This window comes from Galeopterus variegatus, unplaced genomic scaffold (genome assembly GCF_000696425.1).
Source record: "Galeopterus variegatus unplaced genomic scaffold, G_variegatus-3.0.2 Scaffold513, whole genome shotgun sequence".
In the NCBI taxonomy this organism is placed as follows: domain Eukaryota; kingdom Metazoa; phylum Chordata; class Mammalia; order Dermoptera; family Cynocephalidae; genus Galeopterus; species Galeopterus variegatus.
This window is the reverse complement of record NW_007726624.1, coordinates 534238-556381: the sequence shown is the minus strand read 5'-3', so window position 1 is coordinate 556381 and position 22144 is coordinate 534238. Positions and strand designations below refer to the sequence as shown.

General features: G+C 39.2%; 1 protein-coding gene across 2 annotated transcripts; it reads left to right on the top strand.

Annotated features, from left to right (window-relative positions):
- Positions 1 to 667: 667 nt before the first annotated feature.
- Positions 668 to 19292, top strand: DDX59 (DEAD (Asp-Glu-Ala-Asp) box polypeptide 59). Of its 2 annotated transcripts, XM_008569583.1 has the most exons (8): positions 668 to 1210; positions 1306 to 2120; positions 3323 to 3490; positions 6041 to 6130; positions 13595 to 13846; positions 14892 to 15044; positions 15557 to 15685; positions 18737 to 19292. In XM_008569583.1, exons 2-8 carry the CDS (start codon positions 1317 to 1319, stop codon positions 18998 to 19000), a joined length of 1860 nt encoding a protein of 619 aa, XP_008567805.1. In that variant the 5' UTR covers positions 668 to 1210; positions 1306 to 1316; the 3' UTR covers positions 19001 to 19292. The 2 variants fall into 2 exon arrangements, with proteins under 2 accessions (XP_008567805.1, XP_008567804.1); XM_008569582.1 differs by having other exon boundaries at positions 668 to 2120.
- The last annotated feature ends 2852 nt before the right edge of the window (positions 19293 to 22144 follow it).

Sequence of the window (22144 nt, the reverse complement as noted above, 5' to 3'; positions counted from 1 at the left end):
ACGCCCCGCCCGCGCCGTGACGTGCAAGCGCCTGGGGGTGTGGGGGTGCGGGGGTGCGGGGCCGCCGGCGGGCTGGGGAGGCAACGCCGGAGGGAGGGTCTGGGAGCGCGAGGGTCGGGGGCGTTGGCGAGAACCGGAGGCAGCGCCGCAGCCCGTCCTGCCCGAGCTGGCCCCGGGTCGCCATCTGAAGACTTGGAGTTCCCAGCGCTTCCCTGCTCACATGGAGTCGTCCCCCTCCGGCACCCGCTTAAGATTTTTGGCCACTTAGGATAGTAATTGTAGACCTCAGTTGTATCCTTGCTGGAATTTTCCTAGAAGATGGAATCTGGCAATTTATGCTAAGAATTTTCTTGAGAATAATATTTATTAGTATATTTGCTAGTCCCAAATTAGGTTAAAAGTCTTCTTTCCCAGTCACTGTAACTTTGCAGAAACGTATTTTTGGTGTAAATAGGTATAGCTGTGGTTGAGAATTTCTGCTCTGGAGCCAGAGTGCCTGGGCTGTAACTCTTAAGAATTGTGAGCTTGGACAAGTCACTTAATCTCTACGTGGTTCGGTTTCTTCAAATGTAAAATTTATGTGCATATACACACCAAGATATACATATATTTTTATTATGCTATATTATATATAATGTTATGTAATATACATAATATAGCATAATAAAATATGTATATATGGGTGTGTACATACGAGAGTACTTCAGAGAATTAATGGAAGGATAAATAGTATCTCTTAATTCTATTTTCCCACGAACCTTTTGAAGCACACACACAGGTATATGGTAGGACTAACTTACTTTGCATGGTTTTTGTGAAGATTAGGTGGAGCATTAAGCACTGTGTTTGGCATATAGAAAGCACTAAATAAGGGTTACTTATACAAAAATAGCATTTTTCTCTGTGGTTTGTGGTTTTGATTTTAAAAATTCTAACAGTGAAGTATCCTTTCTGTTTTGCTTTTGTGTGTGTGTGTGTGAAAATACAGTTATTGCAGAATTTCTTTACTATCGGCTACTTCAAAGTGCAAGTTGTCAGTAAGCAGACACAAACCGTGCGCACAAGGCTGTGTTGCGTGGTGTGCAGTGTCTCACCGCTTGTGGGTATGTGGAAGAGGACTCTGGCTTTTCACAAGAGGAAACTGGTGAACGGAAGAAAAGCTTAGTATTAAGCAGCGCCATGATGTCTTCACTGTTCCTTTGAGGCAAAGCCGAGTGACACTGGGCTGACTCTAGAATAATCCTATAGTACCTTCTGTGTGGACTTCATTGAGGGTAGAATCTCATTATATAATTTCCTCAACAGGATGTTGGAGGATGTTTGTTCCAAGATCTCTAAAAATGAAGAGGAATGCTAATGATGATAGCAAAAGTTGTGTGGCTAAGAAAATTAAACCGGAAGCAGAAGACCTGCAGTTGGATCAAGGCAGAGTTGTTTCAGCTGAGGATTTAGTTACAAAAGCAGCCGCAACACCAGACAGGCCCAGCGAATCTTGCCCCATTCCCAGTCCAGCTGGCCACTTGGCCGACATTTGTTTGGTAGGACTTGAGCAGCATGCAAAGGACAGTCATCCTTCTGAAGAGCCTGTGAAGTCATTTTCCAAAACACAGCGCTGGGCAGAACCTGGGGAGCCTGTCTGTGTTGTCTGTGGTCGTTACGGAGAGTATATCTGTGATAAGACAGATGAGGATGTGTGTAGCTTGGAGTGTAAAGCGAAACATCTTCTACAAGTTCAGGAAAAGGAAGAAAAACTAAAACTCAGCAGTCCACAGAGAGCTGATCCTGAGCCAGAGTCTGCACTGAATGCCTTTTATGTCTACAAAGAGCACCCCTTTATTTTGAACCTTCAGGAGAACCAGGTTGAAAATCTGAAACAGCAGCTAGGAATTTTAGTTCAAGGGCAAGAAGTCACCAGGCCTATCATTGACTTTGAACACTGTGGGTTCCCGGAGGCCTTAAATCACAACCTGAAGAAATCAGGCTATGAAGTGCCAACCCCCATCCAAATGCAGATGATTCCTGTGGGACTCCTGGGAAGAGACATTCTGGCCAGTGCGGACACTGGCTCAGGAAAAACAGCTGCTTTTCTTCTTCCTGTTATCATCCGAGCTTTATTTGAGGTAAGTTATAGACTGCACGTGTATTATTCTCAGAAATAAATGGGGTGCTTACCAAGTTCCATCTTTGTATTAAAATTGCAAGCTGAAGCTCGATATTTGAAACTTTAGTCAGTAGTGCTCCTAGTAATTTTGCTTCTGATAGTAGTTTATATGAAATACATCATTTTAGGGAATTTAAAAAATTATTATATTGAACCAAAGATCTCTTCATTGAAGGTCTAAAAAATTGCTTTCCTTACAAAACGTTTTCTTCTTAACAGATTTTCTATTAAAAGAATAAATTTTTGATGGGGGCAGGGGGGAAATCCTGTTTAGCAGATTAGCTGCAATTTGTGTCAGTAAGCCTCCTTGGGTTTTATGTTTTGAAGAAACTGATTTGTATCCAAAAGTTGTTGTAAAGTTTCAAAATAGACTCTTAAACATGAACCATGCTTTATCTTAAAATAATACTACCTTGCCTTCCTTGTGAGTTTATAGCGTATAAGCTTTCCCACATAATTAGTTTAACAAACATTTTGAGTAATTACTATTTGCCAAATAGAGGTGAGCTTGTGGGGTATGAAGTATGGCAAGAAGAAAAACAAGTGAAAAATGTGGGCAAAAAGAAGAAAGATGAAGGAGAAAAATTTGGAAAACCAAAGAGGGGTAGAAGATAACGTGAGAAAAAAAATAAAAGAAAGCTGTAGATGTTTAAAATATAGGCATGACAAGCTGGGAGATCAAAACAGAGTTGTAAGGGAGGAAATAGAATAACGGTTTGGATATACAAATATAGATAAGTTCTTTGGACAAAAGAAGAAGTGAATCTACGAGAGCTGAGAGGAAAACGTAAGAGGAGAATGCCAGCTTTGAGCAGGTCTTCCTGGTGACTATCAGGTTTTCTCTTCAGAGGAGGATGAATAGAGTTTGAAGGGTCCAGTTAACCAGGGACAAACCTTCAGTTTTCCCACCTTGGTTACTGTGGACGCCTCTCTCCAGCCCCAATTTTGATTTTTTATTGTATTATCTGTGTTATGGAAGAAAAGGGTTCGATTTATGATGGTTTTTGAGGAATAAAGTCTGCAGCAAGCAGAAGGCAGTTGGGCTAGTGGGAACACTGTAAAAGGGAAATTGTTCCTGGAATCACCGTGGAGATTTCATCCATATCAGCAAGAATTAAGCTTTGGTTGGTGTTTATAGATTTGTTTTTCATGCCTTTGCAGAGCCAAGCTCCATCTGCTCTCGTTCTTACTCCAACAAGAGAGTTAGCTGTTCAGATAGAGAGACAAGCTAAAGAGCTGATGAGTGGCCTTCCACGCATGAAGACCGTGCTGCTCGTAGGGGGCTTACCCTTGCCCCCACAGCTTCACCGTCTGCGACAGCATGTGAAGGTAAGCACCGGTTCGATACGATGCCTTTGAAAACTTTTGTGAGCAATATAGGAACTAGTGGGTTGTTTTTCTTTTTTTTGAGGTAATTTTAAGTATGTTTTTAAATTCTTGCCAAGCAAATCTTAATTTTTTTTAAAAAGTTCATTTTATATAGGAAAGGCAAGAAACACAATTTATTGAGTGCCTGTTACATGCCAAGCATTGTTGGATGTTCTCACGTGCGTTATCTCATTTAACCATCACATTTGCTCCTGGAGGTGGGTTGGCAAGAATTTAAATTTTATGGTTGAGAAGTTGAATCTTGGAAAGATGGGGTTTATCTAAGGGTCCATACCCAATGGATGATAGTTGCCAAAACTGAAAACTTAATTTACCTCTGTTCCTTCCTTAGCCATGCTATTATGTGTAGTCTGTATTTTCTGATATATAAAAGTATGTAAAAGCAAGATAGTCTAGTTCTAGCTTTGGAACTTGATGGCGCCACAGCCATGGAGAACTCACTTCACTTCCATGAGCCTCAGTTTTCTTGAGTTTGAATGTGTGGTTGAAAGTACCTTCTTGTAAAGTCAAAGTGTTTATGAAAGGTTTGGCACAATGAAAGTGAACTGAAGTCTTGTGCAGGAGCTGGGTCCTGGAGGCCCCTGCTGTTCTGGGGTTCAGTTACTGGGGTTGTAGGGAGGTCCTGGAGTCCCATGGGAGGAGCGGAGGCTGCAGGCAGTCGGGCAGGTGTCCTCGGGCGGGGGCAGCATGTGCTCACCACTGTTGGGCCATCATTGCTTCTAGGACCTCTCAGCGGATAGAACTAGGGAATGTATCTGTGTGTGTGTTTTTCTCTGTCTGTGTTTATTGGTGACGGTGAGACCATGAGTTCACGTTGATACTTGGGATTTGGGTTCAGCACAACAGGATTCACTTCAGGTTTTGTGTTTCCGTATTTGAACCCTGACAGGGAGAAGCCTCCCATATTCCTTTATGTATTTATTTATTTGACCAGTCCTGCCATGTGTGAACCAACCTCCCACCGACACCACTGTGCCTTCCCACACAGTGATGCCTTCCTCACTGGACTCCCCCTGCACTGTCCTCAGCCTCAGGCTCCAGCACCCCGTGCAAGGCCGCCTTTTGTGCAGGCCCCTCCTCACCTCCCGCAGCCTGTGCTCCCTCACAGACACCCCTGAGAAAAAATGACTGCAACGCGTCTGCATGGCAAAGCTGTCTTTCAAGAGCAAGGGCAAAATTATCACCTTTTCAGATAAGCAGAACTGACAGTTATTACCAATACACCATCTAAAGGGACTTTGAAACTAAGAAACTCTACAGATAAAGAAGGTGATTCCAGAAAGGAAGGTGTGGGATGGAAGAAAGAATGGTGACCAAAGAAGCTAGTAAGCATGTGGTTAAATCTAAACACACATCGACTGAATCAAACAGTAATAATAATGAACGATCTATGAGTCTTTTTTAAAAAAAAATAGAAGGAAAATACTGTCCAGTGGTACCACATAAGTATGGGAAAGATGTGACTGGTTTTAAAGCATCTGTCCTTGATTGTTCAAGAAAAAGGTAAAAATGTTAGTTAACTTTAGACTTTAGTAAGTTATACGTTTGTTAAAATTCAAGGGAGAGGACTCAAAGAATTAAAACCAGCAGAGAGGAAAAAAGGGAATAGAAGAGGAAGTACCTAAGCAGAACCCTGCAGTTCTATGGATACAAATCCTTATAACCCTGAGATTTTATCATTCCCAGTGATTTACCATCTTGTTGGTGTGTGTTTGAAACGTGGAATACAATTGAGATTATTGGATCATTTGTAACTCTGCTACACTTTATGCTGGACACTGTCTCATTTAATCCTTACAGTAATTATTGTCATTTCCATTTTATGGATGAGAGAACCGAGACTCACACCATCATTAAATGCCAGAGCCAGGATTCCTACCAAAATCTGTTTGACTAACGAGCCACTGCTTCAACTAATATATTATAAAACTGTTAAGGGCCTTAAGCAAGCTTAGAAATCATTCAGCCTCTTAATTTAAAAATGAAATAATAGGCCCAAAGAGGTAAAGGAATTTGCACTGTTCACAGAGTCAAATAGCGGTCAAACCATCTGCAAGGCCCTCCATGGTCCCTGCCAATTCTTAAGCCTCACCCTGTGCCATTCTGTCCTCCCTCACCACCTGTAAGCCTCACTGGCCTCCCAGCCACAGGAATTCATAGATGCTTTCCCTCTGCCTGGAACACGTCTCACCTTGCTCACTCCCCACTAATCCTTTAGGTTTGAGCTTATGTGTTAGGTAGGACTGGATAGATCCCTCCGTTTATGTCATCCTGTACTTATCTCATGAGCATTTATTTGTTTTATCTGTTTCTTCCTTTATATTGTGAGTTTAAGAGAGCAGAGACTATGTCTGACTTATGTCTGACTTATTCATTGCTGAATCCTAAGTGCATAAAACAGTGTCTGACACATATTAGCCACTCAATAAATAAATAAAGAATGAATAAATATTACCTAATTTTTTAATTTGTTTTTTCTCTTTTATTCAGGTTATCATAGCAACCCCTGGGCGACTTCTGGATATAATAAAACAGAGCTCTGTAGAACTCAGTGGTATAAAAATTGTAGTAGTAGATGAAGTAAGTAGTAGTGTTTTAAAAAACATTAGTTACATAATTTTATATAACTTATGAAAAATATACTGTAGTTATATAATTTCATTGCATAGTCAGAGAATTTTCTCCCCCAAAGGAAAAAAAATTAGGGACTTTTTAAAAACTCTAGCAGTGGTTCTTAAGCTGGTTCCTGTGCAGCACTACAGCAAACTTAAGGTATAGTGCACTACCATTAAATCAGAGCCATCTTTTCCTAATTGACAGAAAGCACAAATTCAACAGGTACTACATTCTCAGTGATAAGTTTTTTAAACATGTGATGCTTGCTATCGTTTGTCTACAAAAATAATCAGTGGCAAATAATTATTAACAGGAGTTTCGGAAGTAGCTAATAATGCTTATTTGGATGGCCTTTTTTAGTTTTATTTTTTTCTGTGTGGACATAATCATCTGTGGTTGTGATTTTTTTTATGTTACACATACCATATAGGTATTTTTATACTTTTGGCTTGCTTAATAAGCTGAAGAAAAAATCAAATTAGTTGATTATATTCCACCATGCTAACAAGCGTGAGAACACAGAACCATGTGCCAGCCCACACTGGTCATGTGCCCTTCATACCTACGTGTATCTTCACACATGTCTCACCAGCAGTGACAGAGCAGAGGCCTGGTGTTACCTGGCAGTGCTCAGAAATGTGGGGTGCCGGGTGCGGGCCAGTGATAGCATCCTGGCCTGCCTTCTGTGGGTCCCAGTAAGTAGCAGTGGGATACCAGAGAGTGTGGGAAGAATACATAGCAAAGACCCACAAGACCAAGTTGGAACGTTTACTCCACCTCCTGTGAAATCTTGGGCGACTTGTTTAATCTTCCAGAGCTATAGCAAGGATGAAATAAGGATTGTGAAAATGTTTCATAGACTGCAAAGTCCTGTAGAAGTGTAAAATAATATTATTCAGTCCTTTAAAAAGTGCTGCTAAGTCAGTGTTTTTCCGGCATGGCCTTTTTGGTGGAATTGATTTATTGCATCTGATTATCATCAGACTTACTGCCACCCTTTGTTAATAAGCCCCTGTTCTTAAGTTCTCCCATCTTATGAGCCTGAGAAATGATTCCTGTATGGAATTTAAAGTTAGGTTCCATTCATTCTCACTTCTCCTTACAGCATTTTCATTTTCTTCAATTAACAAAGCTTCATAGGGCACCTCAGTGCTGTGCTCACTCTTATGGTACTAAAGAAGTACACATTCATCAGGCACTCGTTGAGTACCTGTATGTGAGCCTCTGTCCAGCTCCTCAGTGTTTAAGGAATATGGTTTGCGTGTGGTCTAGAGGGGAAATGAGCTGGTAAATGACATAACTGGTTAGGTACTGAAACTGAAGTCAGCACGGAAGTGGTATTAGGTACAGATTGACCAACTCTGGATAAATTTCAATGCCATTACAGAGAAGTTTTGAATATCATTTAAACTTACAAGGTGCTGAGATCTTGTTGGAAAGAAAAGATACATACAGTTGAAGTAAAGGCAAGAACATTATATAAACTGAGATACAAAAGGATTAGAATGTATGATATAGGCCAGAGGTCTACAAATGCTTTCTGTGAAGGTCTGAATAGTAAATAGGAGGGGTCTTCAAAAAGTTCATGGAAAGATTCCAGTTATCTTTCAATTCCACTTTTCCATGAACTTTTTTTTTTTTTTTCCTTTTTGTCTTTTTTCGTGACTGGCAACGGATCGCAACCCTCAGTGTTGCTCCCGGACCGGACCGGGACCGGCTACGGGATCGCAACCCACGGTGTTGCACCCGCGCCTCGCTCAGCCAGTGAGCGGCCGGTCTGTATGTGGGATCCGAACCCTCAGCGGGAGCGCCGCCACGCTCCCAACCGGCGCACTGTAGCAGTGTGCCACCGGGCCGGCCCTTCCATGAACTTTTTGAAGTAGCTTTGTATTTTAGGGTTTGCAGGCCATACGGTCTTTGTTGCAACTACTCGATACAACCACAGACTGTGAAAATGACTGGGTGTGACTGGGTTTAAACTTTAGTTACAAAAACAGATAAAGATCTGAGCTTGTCCCCAGAGCCATAGTTTGCCAACTGCTGATACAAGCTGTTGGTAAAATAATAGGACTGTATACGATATGCTAACTGTCCAGGACAAGTAAAGTCAGAAGGAGAAATGAGAGAGTAAACGTATTGGCACTGTAAAAAATGGCTTCTCAGAAGTAATGGGATGTGACCTGGGCCTCAAAAGATGGAAAAGGATTTAGAAAACTAGAGGATGTATCAGCTTTTCCAAGTGAAGAGATTAACAGAAGCAGAGTCAAAGGTCTGAGTGCCTGTGTGGGGAGAGCGGAAAAGAGACCAACCAGCTTGAAGAATTCTTCCTAAGAAATAATAGGAAGTAAAGTTGGGTAGTTAGGGTGGGGTCAAATTATAGAGGGCCTTGAAAGGGAGGCAGAGGAATTTGGACTTGATGTGGGAGACAATGAGGCTTTCTAAATTATTGAGTTGGGGTGTAACATGTTGCAAGTGGTGGTTTAGGAAGGTCATTCCACTGCTCAGTGCAAGAGAAATTACAGAAGAAAGAATCCGTGAGACAGCAGCCGACAATCCAGACACGGGGTGAGGCAGGCCAGAGTCAGGGTGGGGGCAGTAGGAGCCAAGGGTTAAATCAGAGTCATTGTAAAGGAATCATTTATGAGTCTTCTGATGACTGAATAAATGAGAGAGGAAGAAGAAGGCAATGGAGGTGACTCCAGAAGTTATAGTTTTAGAAAAGGGCAAGTGGGTAAGTGCTGGCTCTTGGTAATAATATTTGAGTTTGGTTTTAGACATGTTGAATTTCATGGGAATGATGGACTAAGGGGAGATATTCTGTAGATATAAGAAATATGCATTAGCATCCATGAGATGTGAGAAATAAGCAGAAAGAGAAACAAGGGCTGGGGCTAAGGGCCTGGCTTGTGGAGTTCAAAGATGAGTCAGGAAACAAAGAAATAGTCTGAGAGACAGAGGAACTGAGAACAAATATATTCCTGAAGAAGACAAAAGCCACTGTTTGAAGAGGAGGGTAAGGACACAGGAATGGTCAGAGGTGAAAACTAAGATGATTCCGTTGGAATTAGAAAACTGCTCTGTGTCTCCTGTCACACCTGTCCTTTGGCCTAGAGTTCTCTCCCATCCCATCTACCTGCTCTTTCGTCTTTAGGTGTCTGTGACTGAACCTTCCCTCCTTCCCCCAGACAGACTTTAGGCCTTCTTTCCTCTCTGTTGATCTGTGCACAGACTTTATTATTTCTCTTATGTTGTGTTTCCTGCTGTATCCCAATGATCAAGCACAGTGTTTGCCCAGGTTTCCCTAATGATAAGAATCACCTGTTGTGCTTCATGAATGTAATACAAGACCAGACCTCTCACTTGGATATTCTGGTTCAGTAGGTCCAAGTTGGAGCCTTGGAATCTTTAAAAACTCACTCCAGGTGATTCTTCTCTTCAGGGAGGTTTGGGACACGCTGACTGGTAAGTTGCCTAACATGCAGTTAGTTGCTTGTTCAGTGCTGAACATTAATGAGTGCTCATTTATTTATGAAATACATTTTTAGGGCTTTTTACGTGTTAGGTACTGTTGTTGGTCTTGATGATACAGTGGAAGGTGAGACAGATGAGCTGTCTGTCTCATGGAGCTTTGACAAATGCACCAACCCAAGGTAATATGCATAGGTAACTGCTTGCAACTCTGCATTGGTAGTCAGGGGATGGCTGTCTGGGAAGGTGACTTTTATGCTGAGAATCTGAATGAGAATAAGGCAGCCATACGGAGATCCATCTGAAGGGAAGACTGTTTCAGGCAGAGGGCAGCCAGTACAAAGGGGCTAACGCGGGAATGAGTGTGGGGTATTCGGGGACAAGGAGAATCGGGAGGGTGCCAGGAGATGACGTCAGAGAAGTGGAAAAGGATGAGAATTTGTAGGACTCTTAGGCCATGGTTAGAAGCTGGATTTTATTCTAGTTGTGATGGGAAACCACCAGAGGCTTTAAGCAGAGGAGTAAAAGCTCTGATTTATATTCTAGAAAAATCTGTCTGGTTGCTTGAGGAGAACAGGTTATGGGATGGGGGTGACAGGAATGAGAGCAGTCTCACAAGGGTGAGCTGGAGAGAAGTGACCGGCTGGGATGTGTCAGTGGTGTCGTCGGGATTGTTAGTGGATTAGATGGATACTGAAGAAAAGAGAAGAAAGGGGGGTTCCTGATGATGCTGTTTCATGGGTGTGTACTGGCATAGGAGTGGGTTTGGCAGGGAGGACATGCAAAGTTCTGTTTTGAACATGTTAAATTTGAGGGGCCTTTAGATCCAAGTGGAGTCGTTGAGTTGGCAGCTGTTTTCTATCACTGGCCAGGGAAGCAATTGTGGCCAGAGGCAGGATTTTGGGAGTCTTTGTACGCATGGTATTTAGGGCCGTGGAACTTGTTGGTCTTATCTAGGGAGAGAGTATAGATGAGGAATAGAAGGGGCCTGTGAGGCAGCCCATGGGACTTCCCGACACATAGAGATTGTCCAGTATAAAGATGGAGCAGGAGAAAAAGGAGACTGAAAAAAGAGTAGCCGGTGAGGGAGGAGAAGAATCACGACAGGAAAAAATAAGTTGGAAAGAGGTGGTGGACAATTATGTCATGTGCTGTAACTTAAATATATAATATTTCATGTATACGAATATTGTAAGTTTTGGGTGGTCCGTCTTTTCCCTATAAGACCGTAAATTCTTTGCAGGTAGGGTCTGTTCATGTGTCTTGATGACTTAGAACACAGAATGTCAGCTTGGTGTTTACAGTGCAGGTTCTAGAGCCAGATTGCCAAGGTCCTGTCCCAGCCCCACCACTTAATAACTATGTACTATGCCTCAGTTTCCTCCTTTGTATGTGGGATCACAATAGTGCCTACCTCACAGCATTATTATGAGGATCTGTGCAGCACTTGGAAAGGTGCCAGGCACATAGTAAATGCTCAGAAAATGTGAGCCGTGAACCACAATTAGCCACTTAGTCAAAGGTTCGGTGAGTGAATGAGTGAATGTTTAGCCCTGGGGATGCTCAAGAGTGTAGTTTTGGTAGTAGAGATGGAAGTCAGATTGTCAGAGATTAAGGAAGTTATGAGTAATGAAGAAACGTAGGCAACACTGAAAACTGGACATTTTCCAGAAATGTTTGACAAAGTTTGTTTTACAATTAGGGTACACCTATGTGTGTATTTACCTCTTTATTTATTCTTACCCCTTACTCTATGTTTACCTTAGTGCTGCATTTTCAGAGTAGCTTTGTTTTAATTATAAGTGGTTCTAATATTTGAAACACCTTATATTTATATAGGACTTTTATTTCAAGAGTTTTTTGTTAAGTATATATTTTTTACATTTTAGTCTGCTAACATCCCTTTCAGGTAGTTAGAAAATAGACAGATGTATAGGTGCAAAACAATGTAGAAAGAGTAAAATTTTCCCAAGTTCTGATGCATAATTGCTTTCAAAAAACCATAGTTTAGATGAGGACCCAGTACATGAATATTGTGTTTGTGTATGTATAACTGAAAAAAAAGTTTCATGAAACAGTAATTACCCTTGCTATATGTGGTTCTTCTAATCTATTTTCTATTCTATTCTGTCCTTTTTTTTTTTTTTTTTTTTTTTTCCTTTTTTTTTTTTTTTTTTTTTTTTACCTTTTTGTCTTTTTTTACTAACCGGTAACGGGATCGCAACCCTCAGTGTTGCGTCCACACCTCGCTCAGCCAGTGAGCGGGAACCGGTCTCCCCATGGGATCCGAACCCTTGGTGGGAGCGCCACTGTGCTCCCAAGCAGCGCACTCTCCGGTGTGCCACCGGGCCGGCCCCAGTATTCTGTCCTTTTTTTTTTTTTTAATGCTGTTCATGGCTGACTCTGCATTTTGAGTAATAACTATGTTTCATGAGCAATCCATGCACATTAAAGACAATTTGGAAAATGGGGCTGGGGGGAGACTGATACTTCTACCACCTCTTAAAATTTAAACCATAGGTAGTGTTTTGTGCATAATTTGTAAGAGGCCTTTTAGAGTTCAGGCTTTAATCTGTACACATTAGAAACCCTGGAAGGATTTTAAGCAGGAACGTGTTATAATCAGACTCATATGCTTGATATGAAGAGTAGCCAGAAAGCAAGAAGACAGGTTCACAGGATGAAGGGGAGGGTTTGAGCCAGGCTGGCCATATGGGTATGGAAGGAGGGATTTCCACACATATTTAGAAGATTGAAAATAAGGGAGGTGGTGGTAATGTCTGGACCGTGGGATGATAGGTTAGTTTTTAGTTCTTTATACTTTGCTGTGTTTAACAACTTTTCTACAGTGAGCATATTCTATTATTTAAAAAAAAAAATTAAAATTATATCTTAAAGAGAGATAAAGACTTTCTCTGCATTTGACACTTGGGGAGTGATTTCTGCCTGAAAGAGAGTAGTTCCAGTGAGGTACAGGGGGCAAAGACCAGTGGATTGAACAGTGGGTGGGAGGTGAGAAAGAGGAGGAATGTCTTAAAAACCAGCAGTAGAAGCACAGACAGAAGTGAAAGACCCTGTCATAGTTCATTCCTGCTGCTGTAACAAAATACCTTAGACAGGGTCATTTATAAACAGCAGAAATTTATTTCTTACAGTTCTGGAGTCTGGGAAGTCCAAGGTCAAGGCACCAGCAGTTCGGTGTCTGGTGAGGGCTTAGTCTCTGCTTCATAGAAAGCACCTCCTTGCTGCAATCTTAACAGAGCAATAGGGGAGGGGAGCTCCCTTCGAGCTCTTTTATAAGGGCACTAATCCCATTCATGAGGGTGGACCCCTTATGACTTAATCACCTCCTGAAGGCCCTACCTTTTAATACTATTGCAGTGGAGGTTAGGTTTCAACACATGAATTTGTGGGGACACCAACATTCAGACCATAGCTGCCCCCAACATTAACTTTTTAAAATTTCAAATAATATCTTATTATAAATATAGTATAAGTTCATGGTTAAAAAAAAAAGATAAAACTTTACAAAAAACTAAAAAATAAAAATGAAAAAAAATAAATAAATAAAAATAAAAATGAAAGTATCCACCAAACAGCCCTCCAGCCTTGTCTCCAGTGTTAGCAATTAAGTTTCTTGAGGGTTATATCTTATGGATGGACCATAATTTACCAACTCCCCTATTGATAGATATTTAGGATGTATATTGTTTTTTGCTACTATTAATAATGTCATAATAACAATTGTATATCATTGTAAACATTTAGTTACATAGTTTATAATTTGATATAAATATATATTTTTCCCAGTTGGTCCTTTGATTTTTGATATTATTTGTGGTGTATTTTTCCGTGTAAGAGTTTTTAAATTTTTTATGTTCTTAATTATATCAGTCTTTTCTTGAATGGCTCTCAGTTCTAATGTCAAACAGGATTAACTTTAAAATTATTTCATTTTAGGCTGATACCATGTTAAAGATGGGCTTTCAACAGCAAGTGCTTGACATTTTGGAAAATGTTCCTGATGATTGTCAGACCATTTTGGTTTCAGCTACAATTCCAACTAGCATAGAACAACTAACAAGCCAGCTTCTGGATAATCCTGTGAGAATTATCACTGGAGAAAAGAACCTACCTTGTTCCAGTGTGCGTCAGATTATTTTGTGGGTGGAAGACCCAGCCAAAAAGAAAAAATTATTTGAAATCTTAAATGTAAGTAGTAAAGCAGTCAACACTGTTTTTTGATTGTTTGCATTTTTCACACTTTTAGAATGATTTTTAGATTCAGCTTTTGGGGAATTTAGTATAGGTACTTAATAAGAAATTGCTTTTATTATTCTGTGAAGATCAAATAAATTTTTATTTTTATTGTGAAGACATGCTATATAGTGGCAGGGTTGGTTTTTCATTTTCTTATAGAAAAATAAATATCAAGATTATTCCTAAAGAATATCTTTTTCTTTTTTCTTTTTTTTTTTTTAAAAAGATGACCGGTAAGGGGATCTTAACCCCTGACTTGGTGCTGTCAGCACCACGCTCAGGTAGTGAGCGAACCGGCCATCCCTATATGGAATCCGAACCCGTGGCCTTGGTGTTATCAGCACCGCACTCTACCGAGTGAGCCACAGGCCGGCCCAAGAATATCTTTTTCTTTCAAAAATTTTTAATAGTTTTATGTATAAGATGGTGTCAAGGTATTTCTTGGCTATTCTGTCCTTGAGAAGGGTTCTTTAAGTGTTACTAGTTTAAACAGAAATCTGTTATGTGCAAGCATAGTTATTTACAAATACAGTATTAAGTTAAATATGGTTGGTATTTAGAAATATATTAATTGCACTTAAAATTTTTGAATTACTTTTGCAGTATTAATGAACTGAGGGAAAAAATGTGAAGGGCAGTAGATTCTTTGGCTACTGTTTGTCTGTATTTTAAAGAAAACACTCATTTTAACAGACGTTTTTCCTCCTTAACAATATTTATAACCTGGGCTGGCCCGTGGCTCACTCAGGAGAGTGTAGTGCTGATAATAAATACCAAGGCCATGGGTTCGGATCCCATATAGGGATGGCCGGTTAGCTCACTCAGTGAGCGTGGTGCTGACAACACCAAGCCAAGGGTTAAGATCCCCTTACTGGTCATCATTTAAAACAAAACAAAACAATATTTATAACCTATTGATATCTAGCTTTTACTAATGCAGGTTAAACTGAAATTATGTTATATGAATAATTTTAACTGTGTGTTTTTAATTTTTCAGGATAAGAAACTCTTTAAGCCTCCAGTGTTAGTATTTGTGGACTGCAAACTAGGAGCAGATCTGTTGAGTGAGGCCGTTCAGAAAATCACGGGTTTAAAAAGCACATCTGTACATTCAGAGAAGTCACAAACAGAAAGGAAAAACATACTGAAGGTTTGACACTCAACGTTCTATATTCTTTTTCCTGTAAATCTGTTTTGCCTCATTTTCAAGAGATACCATTATTATCAGCTGGTTTTGAAAGCAGACCCTTTTTTAATGACTGCAAGAACTTCAGGCAAGCAATGACCATAAAGTTAACTGTTCCTCTTGCTCAGGCTTCTTTCTGTGTTTTGGGAGCAATAAGCCTGTTCCCTAGGGATTATATACTAAATACATTACTAATTCAGAATTCACCATTTCTGAAATTAGGTCAGTTTGGACTGGGGCAGAGCCGTAGTTCACCTTTGTAAAAGGTTTGCCTGAGTAAATTAATAGAATAAATTCCATAGAGTTTGAGAGAATTTAAGCTACATACATTTTTTAGGTATACTAAGACCTTTACTTATTGAAAAGATATTGCAACAAAAATATTGAAGTAAGCATTGAAAAGAAAAGATATCAGAATTATGTAAAACCACATAAAATAAATTCTGAATAATAAATTTCGTTGCTTTTTTGGAAAGGGATTACTGGAAGGAGACTATGATGTTGTAGTGAGCACGGGAGTCCTGGGACGAGGCCTAGACTTGATCAGTGTCAAGCTGGTTGTCAATTTTGATATGCCTTCCAGTATGGATGAGTACGTGCACCAGGTACAGAGGTTTTCCATGTTACTGTCGAGTTTTATTGGATAAGGCATTATCAATGAGATGTTAAGTTAAAAAAAAAAGCAGGACATAAAATTTTATATATTTTTGCTTTAAAAATATATATGTATATAAACTATATTTTGTTTTTAAAAGCTATATATATGCCTAAAATGCATAAAAAATAACTAGAAGTAACCTAAAATGTTAGTTAAAAAAATTTAAGTAGTAAATTTTGGGGGGTTTTTTGTTTCTTTTTTTTTTTTCTTATTATCTTCAGTGAGCATATTAATGGCTTTTATATCAGAAAAAAAAAATTTTGTTCAAAAAGATGGTTTTAAGTTGATGTACCTGACCAAAATAAAGTCGGTCCTTTGTTTTTCTGGGAATCTTGTCTTCATCGCCTCTTCATGTCCTTATTTGTTCTAGTCTTTCACCTTTTAAAGTTTTGTTCCTTTCCTTTACTGCCAAAGGTAACAATAGCTTCTCTTTCTAGCAGAAACAAAAGAAATAGAGCCTTCTCTCAGCGCACCTTATCTCTCTGACTGCTACTGTCTTCCTTCTTGGGCATCACTTACAAACTCTTCAAGGAAAGCCTTTCTCGAATGTTCTTAGAATTACCTCTGAATGCCGCACTTACTTGCATCACCCTCTGAAACACTGCTGGTGCCCTTGAATGAACTGTTGCTTTTATTTTTACTTAGGCAATAATATAGCAGTACTTCTCTCTCTCTCTCTCTCTTTTTGGTGCCACTTTATTTACCTGCACATTGGGAAATTAAGTATTCCAGAGGAGTCTATTGTTCAAATAACTGAAGCTTATTTTCTTTCAAATTTTTAATAATTCTGGATGGAAATCTTCCTAAAATATTAAAATATTTAAGAAGCTACTTTGCTTCCTAAGTAGAGTGTGCTGGCTATAATGATTTGACCTTTCCTTGCTATCCAAAGCCACCTCTGTGGTTCTCTGTTACTCATAGTACAGTGCTACAATGTAGTGGTGGCCTCAGGGATGTTGAAGTACGTAGGGTTTCCTACCTCTACTCAGAGTGACCCGAGATCCTTCTCCATTTGTAGTTCTGTGTTGGGGTGTCTTTTGTTTGTTTCAGTAATCAAGGCACATATACACATGATAATGAACAATGCAAATAACAAAAGACATAAAGTGAAAATTAAGTTTTCTTTTTCCCCTCCCTTTCTGCCTTTGAGTGGTTACCATAGTCAACAGTGTAGAAAATATACCTGTATGTGTATAAATGTATACACACACACATGCACGCATACATACGTATGTGCATGTTACACTTTTACATAAATGACACCATATCATACCAACTGTTCTATGTCTTGCTTTCTTTATTAAATGTATCTTAGATATCTTTGTAAGCACACATAACAGTTACCATGCAGTAAATGTTGGTATGTATTGAGTACTTACTATATGGCTAGGCACTGTTGTAAGCTCTTTAAATGTTTTTACTTGTTTAATCTGGCTTCTTCTGTTTTGATGGCTTCAAAGTAATATATTTTATGGATATACTGTAATTTATTTAATAAACCCTTTACTGATAGATAATCACATGCTTTCTAGTATTTTGTTATTAAATAATGCTGCAATAGACATCCGTGTACATATCTCTTTGTGCCCCTTGTGTAACTGTAAGGTAAATTCCTAGAAGAACTGCTAAGTCAAAGGATATGTGTACTTAAAATTATAATAGGAATTCCCATGTGTCTGCTTTTTAATTTGGGGGGTGGCGAGTTTCTGGGGGAAATAATTTGTTATTTGTTGAAATCAGCTGTCAAGAGTTTGGAGACTATTGCAGTTTAACAACTTTATATCTCAATATAAATTATATCTCAATAGACATAATTCACATGGGTTAGAGTGAAGCCCTGTAACACCAAGGTCAAGGGTTTGAATCCCTACACCAGCCAGCTGCCAAAAAAAGAAAAAAAAAAGAGATATAGTTCACATGCTATACAATTCACCCATTTAAAGTGAATTCGAAGAATTAAATGGTTTTTAGTATATTCATAGAAGTGTACAATCATCACTGCAATTAGTTTTAGGAAATTTTCATGACCACCGAAAGACGCCCCATACCCATCAGGGGTCACTCCCATTCCTCATCACACATACCCTCAGCACTAAGCAACCACTGCTCTACTTTCTATCTCTCCTAATTTGTCTCTTTTGGACATTTCATATAAATGGAATCATACAATACAGTCTCCTGTGACTGGCTTCTTTCACTTAGTATAATACTTTCAAGGCTCACCTATATTATAGCATGTATCAGTATGTCATTTTTTTTTTTTTTTTTTTTTTTTTAAAGATGACCGGTAAGGGAATCTTAACCCTTGACTTGGTGTTGTCAGCACCACGCTCAGCCAGTGAGCGAACCGGCCATCCCTATGTGGGATCCGAACCCGGGGCCTTGGAGTTATCAGCACCGCACTCTCCCGGTCAGCACCACGCTCAGCCAGTGAGCGAACCGGCCATCCCTATGTGGGATCCGAACCCGGGGCCTTGGAGTTATCAGCACCGCACTCTCCCGAGTGAGCCACGGGCCGGCCCTAGTATGTCATTTTTTTATTGTCAAATAATACTCCATTGTATGGCTATACCACCTTTGTTTATCCTTTCCTTAGTTGCTAGATATTTAGATTGCTTCTGCTTTTTGGCTACTGTGAATAATGCTGCTGTGCACATTCATGTACAATTTTTTTGTAGAGAAATATTTTCATTTCTGTTGTGTGTGTACCTAGGAGTGGAATTGTTGAGTCATAGGGTATGACCGTACTTACAATACTTACTTTTATTATATATGATCACTATCTTATTGTCTGTTTGGGCTGTTTTATTAAAAATATGCTGGTGGCAGCCCACCAAACTGGTTTCACAAATACATTGAGATGCACAGTTCAAAAAATGCTACCTGAATGAATGTTAGTCTTAGTAAAGCTTCTTTAAATAATAGTCTTCATTTCCTTTCAAGGGACATTAAGATTTTATATGAACATTTTGAAAATGTCCTTTGCATTTCATTTCAGGTTGGAAGAGTGGGGAGATTGGGCCAAAATGGAACAGCGATTACTTTCATCAATAACAATTCAAAAAGACTCTTCTGGGATATCGCAAAAAGAGTAAAACCCACAGGATCCATTCTTCCCCCACAGTTATTAAATTCCCCTTATCTTCATGACCAGAAAAGAAAGGAACAACAGAAAGATAAACAGACACAGAATGATCTGGTTACAGGAGCTAATCTTATGGACATTATTAGAAAACATGATAAAAGTAATTCTAAAAAATGATTTGTTATGCCACTTGGAATAATTTTTTATTTTGTATTATTGGCAAAATTTCTGTAAATTGTTACTGTATGGTTTGAGTAAGTAGAAGTGTACATGAAACAAATCTTTAAGATATGATTTTTTAAAACTTAAAATTTGTACAGCAATATTGTATTTATTTCCCTACTCAATTCTTATAAATTGTCAGAACTAATTTTGAAAGGTAAATGTGAAATGTCTATTTATATTCTCAGTTGTTTTCCCTTCAGCTTGGCTGACAGTATAAAAATAAAGTCAACTTATGTTAATGTTGCTTTGCTATTACAGTTTTATGTTAATATCACTTTGCTAATTCATTTAATAGTTTTAAATACTAGAAGGAAGGATAGGTGTTTGGCTTTGATATATCTATGCTTTCATTTCTTTAAAAACTGTTAGTATCTAATTAGTTGGGGAATTAAAATAGTCAGTACATAACACAGACGCTGACATTTAAACAAGCTTTACAGCCTCAGCATTCTCCCCGAGGGGATGTGGGAGAGATTTGGCTAACCAGCAAGAGTTCCTGTATAGGTGGTTTCTTAATGTTGTCTCCACACAAAGGAAAGAAGTGGGCCATGTTCCCCGAAGAGTGTTTGAGCTCTCAGGACTCTGGCTCTCTGTTTCCGTATGTGTGCTAACTGTTGAGTGCTGAGCACGTTCCACTTCAAGAGAACAAGGAAGAGGCAACTATTAAGGTCCCGGGGTGCTGTGGCAAAGGTGCACTGGGGACTGAATTCAAAAGCATTAGCACAAAGCTTATGTATATTAAGTGCCTTCTTGAAAGTGTTAGTAGGAATTACTAGCAGTTTTTTACTACACTCAAACTTGCTTATAAAAACAAGTATTATAGCCACAAAAATAAGATAGCTTTGCAAACCAGCATTTACGGGAGACTCTATTTAAACAAAAATAAATATTAGGCTATTTTTTAAGGTAAATATTAAGGTATCTTAACCTCTTTGGTCAGCTTAATTTGCTGGCAGCCTAGCTTCTTTCTGTTCCCACCACTGTACTCGCACTGATCTTTCAGTCGTCTTTGTTAATCTTATAACCATATGTTCTGCTCACTCTCATTTTAAACGTTTTTATTGCTTTGGCATTGTGGACCACCCTCTGAAACTCGCATCGTTAATGCAGCAGGCGAATGAGGTAGTGGTGGTGGAAGAGCCCCTAACTCACAGGCTCTTCATGAGAATTAAGTGTAATTGCATATGCTAAGTACCAACAGGATAGAAGCCAGCTACTGGTGCTCTTCGTGCTGGCTTCTCTCTCACTACACAGTCTTCAAGCTCTTCTTACTGGCTCCTCCTGCTTCTTGGAATCTCAGCTCCTGGCCACCGCCTTCTCGTTCCTAAAGATCTTTCCCTTGATGACTTCTTCCTTCTCTCTATTGTCCACGGTACTGTGATGCAGGAGTTTTGTCAATTATTTTACAGACCAGAACAAACTTTTTTAAAAATTGGTCCCTGTGTTGCTAGTATTTTTTTCCCAATTAAAGGTACTATTTTTAAAAACCTACCAACTACTTTCACTATTTATAAAAGAACATATAATACAAAACAAGAAGGAAGAACGCATGCTCTGGATAAGGGCCAGTTCCTTCCAAGAAAGGACACCAATGACTGTATTATAAAATTTTATTTATTCATTCATTCATTCATTCATTCACTCACTCATTTATTTATGAAAAGATGACCGGTAAGGGGATCTCAACCCTTGGCCTGGTGTTGTCAGCACCACGCTCACCCAGTGAGCAAACCGGCCATCCCTATATGGGATCTGAACTCGGGACCTTGGTGTTATCAGCACCGCACTCTCCCGAGTGAGCCACAGGCCGGCTTCATAAAATTTTAAATAATAGATTATTGTGAAAAATTATTACACAGTTTGAAATTTTAATTAGCTGAAGTAACTAATCACAAATACTCCCAGACATTTGTTTTACTTTTCCAGTGCTGTCATAGTGTTATATGACAAACGTTCTGAATTAACTTTTTGATGGCTTTATTGCCAGATTGAAGCAAACATCTTTTATATATCAAACATGTTTATTAAAGTGGCTTTTAGACTCTGGAATATCCAGTGCCACTTTATAAGATATTTTAATGCCATTCTATTAGTACTTCTAATACCGAGCACATTTTTAAAAGAATTTTTTTCAGTAAGTCTAAGTGTCTTTCTGTAGTTTTATGACATGTTTACAAAGAACACTGCCACATATTTAAATCATGACTCACACCAAACAATTTAATAAATCTAAGCTGGATCCACGAACTGTCATATTTTCTGATAAAACTACACTTTTTTTTGGTGGCTGAGCATCATTCAGGTTGTGCCCGTCTGTGGGATTAATATCAACTCACCTCTTATTGCCTTGTTATATATTCTACTCACTACAATCAATACAAAATTTGCTCCATAAACAGGTATGGTACAAAAGGTGACATGTCATCCAAGGTGACTTTTCTGGCAGCCACAAGTAAACTGACTCCTGGACAGATAGGACTCTTGTCTCCAAGGCACACTTACAATGACCCTAGAGGCTCTAGAGTGTGAAAACCAACCAATGATAATTAAGTAAGCACAGTTCTCCTGTTCTGCTGTTAGTGTGAGAACCTGTTTTATAATTATAATGTGTGGCATGTGTGGTGTTATTGGACAGAGTTACAATAAGCTTAAGGTAAATATTTACTTTTGTGATATGTTTACAAATAGTAATTTGTAAAATATTTACAAACAGTAATTTTTCACATCATCTTTTTGCAATTTTTTTGCCCATTATCTTTATCTGTCTCATTTCACCTCAGAAAGAAGACTTGGCAAAGCTGTTTGCAAATAACTGGATTCCAGTTACAGCTCCACAAGTTTGTTTTTTTCTTAAAATTAGGGCATATTTACAGGGCCGGCCTGTGGCTCACTCGGGAGAGTGCGGTGCTGATAACACCAAGGCCACGGGTTCGGATCCTATATAGGGATGGCCGGTTCGCTCACTGGGTGAGCGTGGTGCTGACAAACACCAAGTCAAGGGTTAAGATCCCCTTACCGGTCATCTTTTGAAAAAAAAAAAAATTAGGGCAAATTACTTACTACTCTAATCTTTACTTTGCTCATCTGTAAAATGAG